The sequence below is a fragment of the Sphaeramia orbicularis genome, chromosome 14 (assembly GCF_902148855.1).
Source record: "Sphaeramia orbicularis chromosome 14, fSphaOr1.1, whole genome shotgun sequence".
Lineage (NCBI taxonomy): Eukaryota > Metazoa > Chordata > Actinopteri > Kurtiformes > Apogonidae > Sphaeramia > Sphaeramia orbicularis.
The window spans coordinates 32,564,657-32,583,532 of NC_043970.1; the positions used below are offsets into that span (position 1 = coordinate 32,564,657).

The following is an 18,876-nucleotide window of genomic DNA, read 5'->3' on the forward strand; positions in this document are numbered from 1 at the left end:
GGCTTTATATGTTCCTTTTCTGTTTGGTGAAGACTTTGATGTTTTATTATGTTATTTTTACCTTGGTGCTGGTTATTGAAAAATTTTTACTATTTCACATGAAATATTAAGATGGATCAGCAGGCAATTAGCTTAGCTTAGCATGAAAGTAAAGCAGCTAGCATAAATGTGTGCACGTTTTATTTTTAAAAATGCGCAAAAGTGAACAAACATAAGCTATGGCTGGAACAAGAGTTATAAGCCATAACTATGTTTTGGCTGGGCTGGAGACTTTTTACCCATGCTCTCAATATTTATGCTTCAAGCTGAAGCTAATTTCCTGCTGACCTTAGTTTCATGTTTCGCTATGCAGACATTAAAGTTGAATCAATTGTTTAATCTAACTCTCGCCAAAGGGGAATATTGAAACATTCCCTTAATTCGTTCCCATTTATGCACTTTGTTTTGACAAGAGGAGGACTTTAAATAGATTTCCCTCTGATTTACCCTGTGTGATTATTTAAGCGCACAATCAAATAGTGCTTTGTTTACTGACCATTTATTTGGTCAAAATGACCGTCCGTCCTCAATGACTTTACACAACCACAGCAGATCATTGTGGATATGGCAGAGGTTCAGCTCAGCCCTCTCAGTGAGTCAATCTGCTTACCAAGACTCTTCTTTCCCATTAGGCCTGCTAGATATGAATAGTCTTCCCACAATATTTCATTAGCCAGAGCCTAGCGATAGGGAATAAAGTGGGAGGCCATCTCACCGAGGTGCTTGGTATGAGAGGAAAACGCAATACACAATGTCCTAGATTCAAAAACCCTAAGCTCTGTTTTTAGTACAATCAATCCATGTAGGTCATTTTAAATAGTTTTAGAAGTGCTAGGATCATGGTTAAAAAAAGGGAATATGTGAGAATTGGCATAAAATTGATTTAAGCGTTGCTGTATACTCCGCTGTGGTGAGCAGTAATAAGTCATACAAGTTATAAAACACATTATCCCGAGGCAGTCGGTAGGACAGAGAGGACACTGGGGGGAGGGAGGAAGAGGACGCGCACTCTGAGGCATCATTAAAGGGAAGTCAAGGTCAATATGATCGTGCAAAGAAATGGCTGTGTATGTGCTGTTTTGCAATCAAGCCCTCCATACAAATCGCAGCACACAGCTAGAGAGCATACTGAAGTCATTACTGCGCTTCTGCTGCAGTGGGATGTTATGGATGTGCGACTGCAGGGCAAAAACACATGCATTTGAAAAGACAAATTTCAAAGTGAGTGAAACATGTTCAGAAATAATAATCCCACATAAAATAATAACTGACCACTTTAATGGTTTGGGGTTACGTTGCTTTTATTCCAAGAGATAAATGATCCGAACTAAGAAATATCCCGTGAGCCCTAACAGAAATAAATGTTCTTAAAATCTAAAATATTGATTGCAAACTCATTTTGCTGCAAACTACAGCAGAATTTTCTCTATCAGAGGGAGCCACCATCAGCTATGTTGCAATTTCATGAAGAAAGCGTACTTTTGTTTTATCTCAACATGAAAATCTGTCACTCACTGTGTCTTGTCAGCATACCCCTATTGTTTAGCCACCTACTGTACTTGTAAGAACCATAATTAATTTCATGTAGGTTGTAAATTCATGCTCTTTTTGGGGTTTTGGAAGGCATTTTGGCAGACGTGGGAAATCACAGAGTACATACAGCACTGTGAGAATATTTATTACTTAAGTGGGCAACTGTTTTGGTTAATGTGATCATGTTCTATCTATCTGGTACATTTCCATATAGCAAATTCTACAAGTGTGAAACATGATCTGTCTGTGTTGATGGACTTCATAGTATGTCTCGGGACATCTGGCACACTATTGATAATATACTCATCATTTATTCAGAAGTTATTTAAAATGTACACTGATTCATCTTCTATTTTTTAATATCACTACGTACTCTGCTTTGAAAATTACTTTAATTTTAACAGTACATCAATAATGTACAAATAGCTATTATGGAGTATAACCAAGCATTATCACACTTTAGTGTATAGATTTTTAATGTGAAAATATACACAATATCATCCTCCCTTTTTTGCGCTCACAGAATCTTCTTTGAAACATCAGTGCACAAACAAAAACAGGTAAATACAATCAAATAAATTATGGTCTTTTCCTTTTTCCTTAGGTTTGACTACACATCTCAACAGCTATGAAACAACTTTGGTAGTATTATGTGTTTCACTAAATGGGGCAACACTGACCACAATCTACTGCAGGTAAATGTAATTCACCGACTTGAAAAAAATAATCCTAGATACATAGCAGTAGCCTCTAAACAGTATCTGCCATCGTGTGGTTGCTTTAAGCGGATGCTCATTATATAAAGTAATAAGAGGCATGCATGAATTGCGGGTGTGATGCCCTTTGAAAACAAGACTTTGGAAGGCATTTTTAATGACCTAAAATGGTGTTGACATGTAGAAGACAGATGCAAAGATAGAGGGAAAAGTTTTGTAAAATGGGTCACGGCATCAATAATACATATGACAATGTATTTTTGGGCACTATGACAAGAAATTGTTTCCTCAAAATTTTTTACGACTCTAAAAGTTGCAGTGCTTTGTTGCTCTTTAACCTCACTGTTTAGAAAATCCATAATTTCCTTTCAGTGTATTGTAATTTAAGTGACCTGCCTGGGCCTGACACTTCTGCATCTATTACTACCCTGTGTTTTTTGGTTCTAAAAAAAATCTACTCTGTTAAACTGCTTTTTGTCCAATCACAGCCGTTCTCAGTGACTGACAGTTGTAATTACCAATTACTCATCAGCTTCTGTCATATATGATTCTACTGCTCTACTCCATGTCTTTATACAGAAATTTAGTAGTTTCACTTTTCTATAACAGGATGAAACAACAGGAGGTTCATTCTATATTTATATTACATATTTTAATTTAGAGTGGGAAGAGAAAGCTGCAGAAGGAACATGTGCATTTTCCCTGTGATTTGAGCTCCTGCAGCTTTCATGCTATATCACAGATTTTTTTCTTTCGTCATGACTGGGCCTTTTTATAGTTTCAGTTATGCAATATTAATTTCAACATGTACGAAAGGTATTAATTACCAATAACTAGGGCTGGGCGATGAAACAATATATATCACAATATAACTTTTCCTCGAGAGAATATGAGACATGCTCGATACAATTTCGGTAGAATTCGTTCGTCCTATTTTGACAGACATAAGAACAGCCAATCATAATTAAGTAGCGCCGCACCGAACCAATCACGCTAGAGCCATGTCAAGTTAGGTTGACGCAAACTGCACAGACGTAAGGGCAGCCGCAGCACAGACGCTGATGTTTGGGCTGCAACGGGAGAAAATGAGTGTTCCCTCGGGAGAAAATTTGACTGAGAACTCGGGCGACTGGGTTACTGAAAAGTAGGATGCGGCATAGAAGCTTGGAGTTGGACGTTCAAAGTATGTTAAGTTTCATTTTCAGTTTATGCCAGTTATGGCAGTTAAGAAATGCACCCCTCCCTATATACACTACCAGTCAAAAGTATGGACTCACCTGGTTTTTCTTTATTTTTATGACTATTTACATTGTAGATTCTCACTGAAGGCACCAAAATATGAATAAACACATATGGAATTATGTAGTTTAAAAAAGTGTGACATAACTCAAAGCATGTTTTATATTTTAGATTCTTCAAGAAAGCCACATTTTTTCTTTTATTACTGCTTTGCACATTCTTGGCATTCACTCAATGAGCTTCATGAGGTAGTCTACCTGAAATGTTTTCCAGCAGTCTTGAAGGAGTTCCCAGTCATACTGAACACTTGTTGGCCATCTCATATCATTTAAATGAGGAGGTGAGTCTAAACTTTTGACTGGTAGTGTACCTACGGCACTGTTTCATGAAGATGGTCTGTTTTGTTTGTGTTCCCTTTTAAAATTCGAAAGCTTTTGCCTGTTGGTCAGACTTTTAGTTTAGTTTTAAATATATATGTACTCGTTTAATTTATCTGAAACAGTTGAAAAATGTTCTTCAGCACATCTGTCATGTTCAACCTCTGACAGAAAACAAATCCTATTTATGTCAAAAATAACCTTCAGATGTCTTCACAACTAACTTATGAGTAACGGAAAATTTAAGCTTGACCAAAATACTGATTTGATTTATATTGTGATACATATTAACATTGTCTGATAAAAAAGTATTGTGCTATAATTTTTTTCCATATCGCCCAGTCCTACCAATAACATAAAATAATTCAATAAGTGATCCAAATGAATGAAACAGTACACAAATGTTATCTTAATGACAATGTAGTAAAAACAGAACGGGAAAATAAATAGATAAGCAATCAAGTCTAATTCTTAATCTTTACTGTTTATAGTGTGACCATGTTATTATAGGTCAAGTGTTAATATTGTGCAATATTGAAAGAAGAAATTGTTTACTAAAAAGTGTTACTAAAAAGGGGGCATAGGTAATATGTTTCCCCTCTGAACACACTCACCAGGCTCTGCAAAGCTTCTGCTGCTCGACAATATTATATAATTTGGCACCTACTAAAATGTCACATCTGTTGTTCCAGCTCTGCTACATTATGGTGGTATATGAAATGAAAATTGGTATACAGGTTCATCTGGTGTGCCATTCGATCCAGCACCATAACACAGCATGTTCAGACATCCACAGATTGTTCTTCTGCTCACCTGCAATCATGTCGTCCACAGTGCTCATCTTGAGCAGCACCTGTTGGATGAGGCCGACCTCAGTGCTGGTCTGAAGGTTACGGACGCTCTTTCGGAGGATGGCGGTGAACATGCTCCAGATCTCTGCTTGGCACGTCACCTCGCAATGGGAGAGCAGCTCAACCATGCAGCCGATGCTTTCTGCCTCCTGGATGATGAAGTTCATCTCCAGGTCAAACTCGCCTCCCACCAACTGAAGAAGGGAAGAAGATGGTGGAGGTGGAGGTAGAGGAGGAGAAGGAGAAGGAGAAGGAGGAGGAGGAGGCAGGGGAATGGTTTGGGGAGTGGGGAAGGGCAGGGAACCGATGTTATAGAAGGCAAAGAGTGGATGGAGAAAGTGTTGGTGAAGAAAACAAAGTGAGGGGTGAGGGTAATGAAGCAAGTGGGAGGAGAGAGAGAGAACAAAAAGAGGATGATTTAGTGAAGCATTTAACCTTTTGTCTGTAGGAGAGGTAAGCCTAGCTCTGATGGATGCTGATTGTAGTTAGGAGAGCATTTCTTCTGCCGGAGGCCGCACATACACCAACAAATAAATGTCCTTCGTCTGCGCAACACACACACACACACCCCCCCATCTCTTCTCATTTTCTCCCCTCTTCAACGTGAGGAGTGCAGCGCTCTCCTCTGTGAACTACAAATACTCTCAAAATGGCATAAAAAAGCCCTTCTAGTACCTCAGAAATACACATGCAAGTACACACAAATCCAAATACACCTGAATTGATGCATATTTCTTGTCCTCAGGTAGCGTTAGTCTATGGATACCACACTTTTCAGAGTGCAAACATTCTGTCTTCTATTGGCTGATGTGCTATAAGTAGCTACAAAAAATACATACAACCTTCATGACACACACATACTATGCTTGCACATTCACTCATGCACCACATGAACCTGAGCATACCACACAGTTCACGCTCAGCATTACCGCACTATCCAGGATATGGTAGCCATGGCAACCAAAAAGCTAGGAGCACACCAGTGTGGTTATTAAATCAGATTTAACAGTAACATGTGATAGGTTAGGAGAAGGTAGCTCATGAGAGATTAGAAGTATAGACAAAGATGAATAATACGATAGATATGAATGTGTATGAGGCCCTGTACAGACAGAGGGAATGAAAACAGGGGACAGATCAAATATAGCCGATACTTTTCACAAAGAAACCATAAATAAAATGTAATCTTGAAATGAGATTACATCATGTTATTGTTTGTACGAATTTGTGTATATTTCTGGATAACTGAGAGAAATAAATAGGCTATAAATTCACCTCCTTTTTGCTCCATTTCACACAGAAGCATATTAGAAAAAAATAAATAAATAAATACCTTATCTTGTAATTAAGAGGTTCTGATTCTATAATTTTAAGAAATCTCACAAAAATGAGACAAGTTAAGCAGGTTATAAATTATAAGTGATTCTAATCTATGTTGGATCGTAGTTCTATTCTGGTGAAATACGACATCATCATCATCATCATAATAATAATAATTTTATTGGATTACAATACTACTTATATTTTATGTCAATACTTGTATGTATAAATGAGATTTTCTGAATTGAAGTTGTGTCAAAGATCAATAACTAGATTCGATTTGTTCCCAGAATCCTGATGTCATAATTACAAGATATTTCTCAAAACTGCCAAATCATTTCACTACATTTCCAGATATTTTCTTGAAATTTCAAGATCAGAGTCTGATCATTATGACACTAGGGTGTTTCTTTTGTTTCTCTAGAGTGAGAAACGATGCTCTTCTGTATGTTTATTCTCCATGAAATTCTGAATCTGGCAGTGTATAGTATTTGCCGAATATCAAGTACCCTCATCAGCCTGCATCTGTGTCTTGCCCTATTTATATAAACTGATAAATAATGTTAAGTTAGCCACTGCCCTCATTAGAAACTAGTATTAATCACAAGTTGTTCCATGGACAGATGTGTCTCAGGCCCAGTGAGACCTTCAGTGTCAGGGGTTTGGTCTAAACTGTGGCTCTGGTGCTGTCTTAAAGCTCACTAATGCCACCTTATAACAGATCATTGCATTATTATTAGCTCAGTCATTAAAATAACACCTGCACAGCCTTGATGTTTCATTATACTTCTCATTGCTCTCTCTCTTTGAACCTCTTTCTCAATCTGCCTCCATCTCACTTGCTCTCTGTGAATTGATCCAGTGCACTCTGCGTACACATTAGCTCAGATTAGACAGGACCCCTGAACGAAGCATGGAATAAAAGGAGGAAGAATTAATTCATCCTGCATCGAATTTTCCTCTCTCCTCTCTGATTCTCAATTATAAAGCTCACTATGGGGCCACTGCATTCTCCAACATCTATACAACGTGCCAGAATGAAAACGCTCAATATGCCATGCAGCCGTAGCTTAAAGAAGATAGCAGAGATCGTCTTTGTACAAACCAGTACGTAAACACGGAGCGACTTGAACACAGAAACACACATGTCCCCAGGGTATACCTACACATGTACAGCGCAGGCATAATCTCTCTGCTTACACTTCCCACCCATGTACAGAAAATCACAGTAACATCAGAGGGGTGATGCAAACGTCGGCAACAAATTGGGTCTCATGACCGACAACACAAAGAAAAAAGGAGGGCAAGAGTAGGAAACACACTGGGTGAGGAAGAAAAGAAAGTACCCCGATAAATATAACTCCACAAACAAGTAACATCTGGAATGGTGACCAAATCTTAGTGAGTGTCTAAGTCTTCAGGGAGCAGAAAATGTGAAGACATACAGAGGGAGGAGGTGGCGACCATAAAAATGATGGAGCCAATTTCCGCTTCAGTTATTCATTTGCAAGAGGCATTATAAATAAACATAATGATGGCAATGAAACTGACCCTAAGGAGGCTGTGTAGACTCAAATGTGTTCAAGCCCCATCACCGTCAACAATGATCAAATATGACTAATTAGTTTTATGAGTATTATGTGCCTGTTTTACATACACATCCATAACCTTCAGTACCTCACATGTCCACAATGTCAGTAAGGCTGTAATTAATCACCAGTAAAGCTTTTACTCAAACTTTTTTTTTTTCACAAAAGGGAGTTATTTTACAAATAAAAATATGTTCCTAGAATTAAAAGGCATCTATCAATGTCCTGTTTATCACATAAATTAGCTAAGATGGGCTGAGTACGAGTGCAAATGAAGTATTTTACAAAGATTGTTATATCATTGTTTGCTTTCAGCAGCAGTAATGTAGTGTCAGTGATAAAAGTGTTTGATTTTTCCACTTTAACGCACAGGACTTTTTCATGTTGAAATGAAATGGAGTTCATGGTCATTCCGCTAGTGATTCACTGGGCTGGTGACGTCCAAGTCACAATGCACACAGTAATCCTAGATTTCCTCGATTCTACATGAGGATGAAAATGGCTTAATTATAGCACAATGTGGATAAATATAAACTGTGTGCCACATCAACACATTCCATGCAAATCAACAAATGTCATTTAAATGTGACGTAATGTTGAGGCATCATTTCAGCCCCAGGAGCTCTGAGGAACAACCGACCAAAATGAGTGAGCGACACATACACCACTTCACCCACATACAGACCAATATATGCCACACGCCTGAGGATAAAGTGGGTTGGCAGTGCCACCCTCTCTCTCCTCTGCGGCGATGTCAGCGCTGACCTCAGTGCCTTCTTGGCAACTTGTAGAAAAACGTTTGTTTTGGCAGCGTCGTGACAATGATTGAGTGTCCCGCACATGTCTGTGTGTCCAATCACAAGGAAAAAAACAGCAAGGAAAGCAGTGGGTGACTCAAACAGACTGTCGCTAAGCAGTTGCTAAGGAAGTGACAACCTCGTTTCCACAATCAATGCTCCACAGGGCTTCATGTACACGTAAACACACAGACGCTGCTTATGTTGCTGCATGTGAATATGTCTGAACACTATACATATATTTACAGCTTTATTTTTTCTTGTTTCAGAGCACTGAGTGCATGTGCATGATGTTTTATCTTCACACATTCTCAGTTGCAGTCTGAAAAGTAAGAATATCTCCCACTGGACTCACCACTGATGACTAATCTCCTTCTATTGTGGAGTATTTACTCAGGCTTCAGGAAGTCTGTCCACCAGACACATTCTTATCTCACTGCTCCACTCAGTGATTGTTGGTATTTCACAAGATTTTTCTTTTCTTTTTTTTTTTTTTCAACCGCACTTTTGATGATTAATTGCAAAGAACGTCTCCTCTGGACTGCACATCCAGTCCATGTTCCCTGTTTCTAACTCAGTCCTGATCAGCTCTTCAGCGCTGCTCATTCAGACCGTGAAGGAAGCTGGCACTCAGCTTGGCATCACTTGGGCTGTGGTGGGGAGGGCAGAGTTTGAGGGTGGTGGTGGTGGTAGAGGGGGGAGTCAGTGCCAGGACTGTCTTCACACCACAAAGAGCTTATATGAGCAGGCACCTCAACCAGCCAAAACCAGCTCTCATAAGAGGATGGTAAAACAAACAGTCTCTCTGTCCAGCTGACCCTTTCTCACAGCCACACTGCTCAGATACAGTACTGAATGTCTTTGTGGGCAGAAACATGGACGCCGCCAGTCCCACCCCACCTTTTACCAACACAGTATGTGGTGCATGATGCTTTCCTTTTAAAAAACTCATTAAATCAAAAGGACGCAGGTTGTAGCTGTCATTTCCTGCTGAGGACAGTCTTTTTTATCCGGCATTAAATGGTTGAAATTCACTTCAGGCACTGTCTGATATGCTAAAAACACAGGAGAGTGTTCTTTATAAAAATTCTCCCAATTTTACCAATGCTGATGTAGTCTGAGTAAGGGGTTTAAACCTGAACGTATTTAATGGTTATATTTGGTGGCTTCCTTAATCCAGTGTTATAATCCTGACCTATTCAAACAACAAAACAAATCAGAAAATAGTGTCTGAAAATTCTGATTGGATAATGACTGCATTAGTTTATCATGTTAGAATAGTTTACCATGGAATATCATGATGGTAGGGCTGCATGTGACCAATATTTCATATCCAGAAAATCACAGGTATCATGATTCAGAACTTGTTCTCATAATTCAACTAATAAATAGTTTATATAAAATTGGAAAGACCCGATTCTTATTAGGGTTCTAATTATATTCTCTAATTCGTCAGATTTACGATTTTTCTCCTGTTACATAGAACCTTTGTGCAAATATTCAGTTTAACAAGCAAGAAAAGTAGATTATTAACCCATAAAAGACAAAAGGTCTTTGGAAAACAGAGGTGCCATTGTGGTGCAATGGTCATCAATTTTGCCTTAGAGCAAGAAGGTCCAGGGTTCGACTCCAGCACAATGAACTGATGACACATCCTCTCCAACCTCCAGAAGACTAAGTAATTCAGAAAAACAATGAATGATTTGTTTGAAAGTAAGGGTTTCTGGACCATATCTGACTTTTCATACCCATACGATGTCCTCTTTCAGGGTTGAGTTCTTCATTTCGGTTCAGATTCACCACATTCTATATCACATTCAGTTTGTTGATGTTTCCTTCGTGCAAATTTCGTGATAACATGTGTTACATGCAGAACAGTCCAGTCAATGAAAAATACTTTGGTAAGAGAATGATTTGTGACAATTTTTGATGTGGGAGATTTTTTTTTTTTTCAGACTTTTGATTTTGTGTCTTTGTTTACATCCTCAGTTGACCTGGTGATGTTAATCTCTTTGGTTTCATTTAATTTCCTCCTTTAAAGATTTTGTCGGTATAGTATCAAAAATGCTACATGAATTAAAATGATTGTTTAATTGAAAACAATTTGTCACAGACCCACCGACCTCATTACGTAGCGCTGTGATAGCACATCAAACAGGCCATTACTCTGGCTGATTACTATGACTGACTGTTGAACGTTGGATGACTATCAAGGCCAAAGCTGGCAAAAGAGGCACCTGTTACTCATTACAGCCGTCAAAGATGACAGGTCGCAGAGGCGAGTGGACGGTCAATGGCTACCTCCTCTGCCTCTGCACATTCAATTGAGCCTTTGGTGTTGGCATCATCAATATGCAACTTCAAAGCCCCTGGGAGTGTGCTGCAGAGGTGTGTGTTTGAGTGTGTTTTGTTTGTGTATGTGTGCGCCGGTGCATGTGTGGCTCATTACTCATTTGTGTCCCCTGAGTGAGCCACGGCCATTCAGTCCCTTTGTGTGCAGAGTGAGAGAGGAGACGAGAGGCCCATCTAGACATGAGATCACAGATTATACACTTAACGCTTCGCCAAGAGGGCTCAGCAGAGTGCAGGAGAGCAAAATTGAAGGAGAGGAAGGGGGGAAAAAAGGGGAATGAGAGAGGGACACAAAAGGGAGAAAAACAAACAAGTGAACAAATGGTGTCAACTGCAAAAGGAGCACATTGGACGGTGAAGAGACGGTGTGCGTTCGTGTACAGGAGAGGTGGAGTGAAAAAGAAAACGAGGGTGACACTATTGTGTGTGCGCTAGTGCTTTCTTATCAGGGTGGGAGAGTGGTTTATAGCCCACAGCCTTGCGATGTGCAGTGGAGGGTTTAGTGCAGTGATGATGACCATAGCAAATCTCTACAAAGATATGGATTACAGTGAGCTAAACTGGCCACTAAACACTCAATAATCCTCATTCTGGTTTCTGCGTGACCTCATTTTTGCTAAAGAGCATTGATAAGAGCAGTGGTTAACTTTAACACCCATTCAGATCCATTTTACGGATAAACTTCTCATGGTTTTTACAAAGCATGACGTTTAGGGTCCATGAGGGTTTAAAAAAATAGAGCGAAAGTTATTTTTTTGGCATCGCCGTATTGGAAGGACTCACATTGGCTCAATAACCACTCAACAGGAAATGAACAAAGAACTATGATAAGAGCTTTAAAGAGTTCTGCCCAGATGTATATTTCATGCTTGTGAACATTTGTTAGACATTTGGAATGATAAAATCTAACCGCCTTAGGCTTTTCTTGGTTTTATATTGCTATAATTTTAATATGTTTGTGTCTGCGATCATGAATCTTTGGGTTTTAGGCGTCTGGAATATCACTATCTCTGTCAAAATTAAAAATAAAACACTGTTTGACTTTTTTTATGATAAAGTAAGAAAATCAGTAAAGACCTGAAGGAGAGAAACAGCTGAAGAAACAGGGTTGAAGCGATGCAGTGGGAGTTGTGGTGCGTGGTGTGTATGTTCCACTGTGACTGAATGAATGTGTGATTGTGATCAGTAATGACAGGCTGACTGACTATAGCCTCCAGACATGTATGGAGACGGAGAGCAGGCCGCACTAAAGCCCTCCGGACTGCATTTCCCATGGGCCTTTGTAAAAGTATATACACAGATGGCAGACTGGAGAAACCAACCCCACTTATGAAACCCCATTCAGATCAACAATGTCACAAACTGTTAGCATGTAAAGATATACACTAATAGCAGCAAAATAAAGGTATATCTGCCATGTGTGAGCGTGTGGACTCTCTCTGAACTGTTACGGATGATGTGTAGTTTTTTACTTTAGACTTTACAAGAGGAAACAGAACAGGGGAGGTCAAGTACAAAGCAGCGATGGCAGTAGAGCAGCTTTGAGAAGTATGCACAGAAAAAGAAGGTTGCCACACACATTGCAAAAATACACCAGTCATTACATAATCCACACTAGGGGATAGAAGGGTGCATAAGACCAAAACAAGTGGATGTGTGTTTGGTGAAGACTGATATTTTCACGATAAATATATCTCACCTCTACCACAAGTTATAACTAATAGATAGTTATAATGGACACAATGCACATATGTTGGCTGGGAAATTAATCTGAATACATTTTATGTGGGTAATGTTTAAGGTGTGCTGCTTTCGGGTAAATAACAGTAGCCTATATCCATAAGTCTATTAGGGGAAGTGGTTCAGAATTTTGAGGTTTTGCATGTGAAAATGAAGCATATAGACCAGGGTGTCAAACCCATTTTAGTTCAGGGGCCACATACAGCCTAATATGATATAAAGGGGCCGGACCAGTAAAATAATATAAATAATAGGATAAGAACTTATAAATAATGTCAACTCCAAAGTATTTTCTTTTTTGAGTGAAAAAAATCAAATTCTGTAATGAAAATGTTACATCTACGAATCATACTTGAACATAACATGAACAAATATGAACAACCTGAAAATTCTTAAGAAAAATAAGAGCAATTTTAACAGTATTACGCCTTAGTTTATCATTTATACATATGCATCACAACTTACAGATCACAGTGGATCTGCAAATACACCAAACATTTAGTAAGAGGCAGGATATTGTTAAAATTCCACACATTTCTCTTTAGAAATTTCATGTTATTCACATTTTTTGCAAAAAGGCTAGTCTGTAAATGTAAACATTTTTGTGTAATTTTACTTTTTTTTTTTACACTACAACAGACAAAATTTTTTGGTTTTCCTTATTTATAGGTTATTATGATAGTGTTTTACTGGTTCTGATCCACTTGAGATTGAAGTGACCTAAAATGATTCTAACATCCTTGATTGTTAAAATCGTCAGGGTAATTTTTGCATTTCACAAATTCATCCCAGAGGCCGGATTGGACCCTTTGGTGGGCCGGATTTGGCCCCCGGGCCACACATTTGACACCTGTGATATAGACACTCTTGTAAGTCAGATGTAACTCCATGATTCTGTCATTGCAGCTTGTCGATATGGATCCAAAGAGAGGCTGTGAGATACTGAAATTTTCAGAAAGCAACAGTCTGGAATTTATCGTCACCGTACACAGAACATACCTGAAAAACAACCATACTGTGATTATTTTGATGGGCATTGTGATTGAATAATCAGTCATAATTTCAGTAGTAACAAGAAAAGCATGATATTTTTTGATTAAGTCTATATCAATCTTCTGGAGAATATGACTTGTAGACATGCAAATTCAATTATTACAATATTTGTGACACTTTTTTTTTTCAATAAATTACAGACCATGCAATTTTGGTGTTTCACTCTGCCACATTGTAAGATCATAGCATGTTGAATTGTTCAGCATTAAATACCCATCCTTAAACCAGTATCACATCACCTCAGCCTCTATGATTGCAAATCAAAACAGTTGCAACATCTCATCTGATATGTGATGTGGTTGTTCGGCCTTCAGAAACTGAGCCTGAAGTGATGTGACTGAGTTTTGCAAATCTATTTTCTTCCTCTATTTGTCAGAATGCTGTCTCATGGTTTTTAAAAATCCCTTATATTATTCAGTATGTGTGAGACAAAGTTAATGGATCAGAAGACGCTGAGGCTCGGCCTGTCACTCCAAGTGATTGGACTGAGACTGACAGGTCTATAGTACTTCCTTTCTTCTTCCTCCATGTAGCACAAGTGTGTATACTACATTTTTGATTCATCACTATCAAAAGACCAAAACCACTCTGTGAGATTTAAGCAACCACCCAAATTTAACAACAATGTACACCACATGCAAACTGCATTTATTTTAGACACACTTCATTTTCACAGCAGGAGCATACAGATGGCGGCTCATTCCAAGCTAATACGTCAGCTTCATACAGCAGCTCTTTGCAGCAACACCATTTCCTTCTTTGATATCAACGCTGTCCTCATCCCCCTCATTTTTCTCTCACACATAAGCCACGCAATCACAGAGCCAATACAGAGAGAATGGGAGAAAATAAGCTGGGCTAAAGGTTTGGGTTTAGTGTGTTTATCCACTGTACTATTGGATCAGGATTTACATTTTTGACCATATTACAAAATTTGTTTCATTCATCTCTTAATAAGGATGCGTCGACTTGGATTAAAATAACTATCCAGTAAAAAAAAAAAAGCTTCACAGAATGGCACAAAAAACAAGACAGAATTCAGAAGAATATATGTATGTTATTTATATATATTTATATATTATTTGGTGCAAGTCTACGTAGTGTGAATGGGTGTGTGTATGAGTATTTGTGTTGTTTTGATTCATGTTCGTTATATATATTATTTACTTTGTTTACCTTTCACTATAAAACTTAAATACCAATAAAAATATTGTGGAAAAAAAACAAGACAGAAAAAATAAAAAAAGAAAAAAAATTCCTAAATACATTTTTAAAAATCTCTGGGAAACATTTACAAAACAACTGGAAATTGAACTGCAAATTGTTATTGAGAATAGAGCCAAACAATGTGCACAGAATAAGTTTTATGCAAGAGCTGTAATGCACTGGATGAAAAATGCACTGTTTTAGAGCTTAATTTGGCATATGGGAAAAGCCATGTATGCATAAACACTGTGGCCCGTGGGCAAATAAGGCTTGTTTCCAATCAGCTACTGTGATCCTGTCAAGGACGCTGTGCAGGCAAGGTGACAAATTCCAATCAAGAGACTGCTACCTCCAATTTAGCAAATAAGTGCACGCTTTACAGTTCCATTAGCTGCAAAAAGAAGCAGCATGAGCTTCCTCAAAGCCAAGAGCTGTACCCTGGGCACATTTTCCATAAAATAACCATGAATGTGCGTCTGTACATACATCAAAGAAAAGCAAAGCTATTGAGTGTTCCCATGTATTGGCTTGTCAGTTTGTATTAACACTGCCAGAACCCAAAGAAGCCGCACTGGATAAAAGAGGGGTAAGAGAAGGCGAGATAAGACAGTCATACCTGCTGAGAACTGTCTTTATGAAAGTCTCCAGTTCACTGCGGACGAGTTCAGTGTGCCTTTTCCCGCCTCCAACATCTGACTCATACCTTGTCGAGAGCAAGCTTCAAACATACTTTTCACACACAGACAATTGGCCATCGGGACTCACATGCAGCTAAAACATGCACACACTCAGCAGCGCTCAAAGGCCAAAAGCCTTTAAACAATTCATTGCAAAAGGTCTTGAAGGTCTTAGTCATTCGCACATTCAGTCTCACTGTGCTCATCACAGATACACTTATGTATGCACACATCAGCAGCAGAAGCAAGTCACATGAATGACAGCTGAAATATACACAAGAAGAGAGAAAAAAGGAAAAGAAGAAGAGATAGAGGACTGCGGGGGTAAAGAGAATCTTCCCAGAATAATCCAATAATAATGAGGCACCATTTCATTAGCATATGAGCAGCTTTGTAAAAAAAAATATAAATAAATAATAATCTTTCAAAAGTCTGTTTACTGGAGTGGGAGGGAAGGAGCTTCAAAAAGAGCAGAGCCGAGGAAGAGGACAGAGAGGCAGTAAAGAGAAAGAGATTAAGAGGCAGAAAAAAGGAGAGGGCGAGAAAAGTGAGGTCAGACGTCACCAGTAGGGCAGAGAGGAAATGCGCAGTAACAGCAATGGTGTGAATGTTTGCCGGGTGAAAGCAGGGAAAGTCAGAGAGAGAGAAGGAAAGAGAAACTCGGAGAAAGAGTGAGCGGGAGAGAGAGAGAAATGACAGAATAAACAGAGCAGACAGACAAACCAGCTCTTTTCAGCACAATGGACAGCTCCTGCTCTCCCAGCTGACAGATACACGGAGAGGAGTTCTAGCCTTCCTCACTAAGTCTGCAGAATTCATTGACAAACAGCTGAAACTGCAAGAGTGCTAATTGCTGCATTAATACCATCAATATTTTCAACTCTTAAGTCTGTGACAGCAACATAAAAAAAACACTCTGAAACTCAAAGCTGTGAGAGCTCCACTACTTGTTTGTAGAGAGAAACACTAAAGTCACTGTACGTGGCTGACATTCCCAGAAAAAGAAAAAAAAAAAAAAAAAACAGGTCAGAAACACATGCATGCACATACACAGAACAGGGTTTGAGGACTGCAGCCAAGTGATCACAACTCTGACTTCATCCGAGTGCAGTTTAAAATGTCTGCCACCTGATTGGCCAAAGAGGCTTAGTAACGGATCTAGCAATAAGCCTTGTCACATGCTATTGGGCAACAAACAAAAAATAGCTTTTTCTTGATATTTGCACATTCATTATTACGTACCTTGTTAATAGATTTACAACACACTCAGAATTACCAAACTGGATCATCCACAGTTTCAGAACATTAACATAAAATCCATATTTATGGTGATTTAAATATGTATCAGTGGGAACTTTGACAAAGATAGTCACAAATTTCGCATATGTAGAACATCCATTCCCACAGACTGGGTCGCGAGCGTCAGGTGGGTCACAGAAGATTTTCCTTGGGTTGCTAAATAAATCTGCATTTCAATGACGCAAATTTGAAAGAATTTTTGAGAAGTACACAGTGTTTCATTGTGCTGATATATTAAATGTAAATTGTTCAGCCTACCTTTATGCATTTATTCTACCTCTTTACAAAGTGTATATGTTTTCAATACAATGTGAAAAAATCATTATGGTTATTCAGTTGTGGTAATTAAAGTTATTTTTAAGTTGAAGCACAAATGGCAGAAACAATGGGCAGAAATGTGTACTTGTACTAAAATTAACTCATCTCATGATTAATAAATAAGGCATTTTCTGAACTCAACTGTGAGTCATTTTTAAAAAGTGGAGCCCTAGGAAAAAAAACTGGGAAACACTGACGTAGAACAAAAATAACATGCAGTGAGGTTTTACAATGGTACAAAACACATAAACTAATACAACTCCAGACAACTGTCTCATTCACTTTAACAGACTGCATTTTACTCTGTGTACTTCCGCTTAAATATTGCACTTTTCCTGGAAATGTAAAAAAGAAATTATAAGTACGAGCAAAAACTGTCGCTGATACAGGTCTGTGGTTAATATTGGAAATAATTCTCAACTTTAATGAGTTAGACAAAAGATTAGCCAAGAAAAAAATCTCTCTCACTTAGATTTCTTTACAGTGAGTCTGATGTTGACTTTATTTTAATTTAATATTAAAGAATGATATTTTGTTATCAGGGGGAAGACATGCACAGCCGATTAAAGGTGCAGCACTCGATATGTTTTTACTGTCACTGGCAAACATTCATCATATTGTAATTCAAGAGTGATGAAACAAAAATTTTACCCACTTTTGCGGACTACCCCATGTCGAGGAAATTTGGCTGATGACAGTGTTTTCAGACAGAGACTGGAGGTAGCCCGTGTGACATACAGTACAAATGTAAATATCAATCACTGTTAAGATTCAGTCAGATGTGACTCTCCTGCTCTGTTCTGTGGTTCAAAGCCCTAAAATGTGCTGTTTCCATTGTTTGACTGCAGCTTTACACAGCTGTCTGCTTTTTCTAGCTCCAAATTATTGTTGCTGCAGTGTCCTTTAAAAATTCACTATCCATTATTGGAGGAACAGACGGGGTTAGCCCATAAACAGTGATTACTTACAGGGATTTTAAAGGCATAAGTATGAGGGAGTCACACACTTGAATTTAAAGCCATATTGCTGAAGAAAACAACTTACATTTAGTGACAGACAGTCCTGTGTGTGCTGCAGACTAACAGCGTCCGATGACTACTTAGAATCACGCCTTCCAGCTAAAATAATAATCCACCACACTTTTTCATGAATAAATTTACATCCGTCTCGATACGGGCCAAAACCAATTCAAAGTATATACTTCAATCAAGTTTTTGCAGTTCATTCAGTGTCATCCTGCATCTCTTGGGCCCTTCAGTAGTTATAACAATAGAAGAAAAGAATAAAAATACCAAAAAGAATACACATACAAAGCTCTGGATGGTTAGTGTAAGTAGGTATTGGTGCACCGACTGCAGTTTTAAACACTTTTAGAATGAGTCAAAACCATTTCACAATGGGGAGGCTACAAGTTAAACTCAGTGAACAACCCCTTACAGTTTACAGGCAATGTTCTGCTGTATATGCAAAATGTCAAGTTATTACCCAGTCATCATTATCTGTTTCAGGGGTTATGTGCAAATATCAGGACATTATTAGCTTTACACTGTTCAGAAAGGTTAAATCAGAGGTAAAGAGGCAAAATTCAGCCATACGTGATGTGTGTGATATTACTTGTTTGTATTTCTGTGTTCACATAGTTGCACTGTTTGACATTTGTAATAGTTACAAAGTGTTGTAAATGATGGTACAAAATGCTCCCAGAATCAGAATCACAGAATCAAACATCAGAGGGCAAGCATATAACCCTCCACCTGATGCAATCACTCC

At 38.5% G+C, this 18,876-nt stretch overlaps 1 protein-coding gene across 8 annotated transcripts in view; it reads right to left on the minus strand.

Annotated features, from left to right (window-relative positions):
* Positions 1-4,958, minus strand: part of nbeaa (neurobeachin a) — a 75,872-nt gene extending 70,914 nt beyond the window's left edge. For all 8 annotated transcript variants that reach the window (XM_030153465.1, XM_030153464.1, XM_030153460.1 and 5 more), the window contains exon 1: positions 4,718-4,958. In XM_030153465.1, the coding sequence (XP_030009325.1) occupies positions 4,718-4,922 (205 nt within the window). In that variant the 5' untranslated portion in view covers positions 4,923-4,958. The remainder of the gene's footprint in view (positions 1-4,717) is intronic.
* Between the last annotated feature and the right edge of the window lie 13,918 nt (positions 4,959-18,876).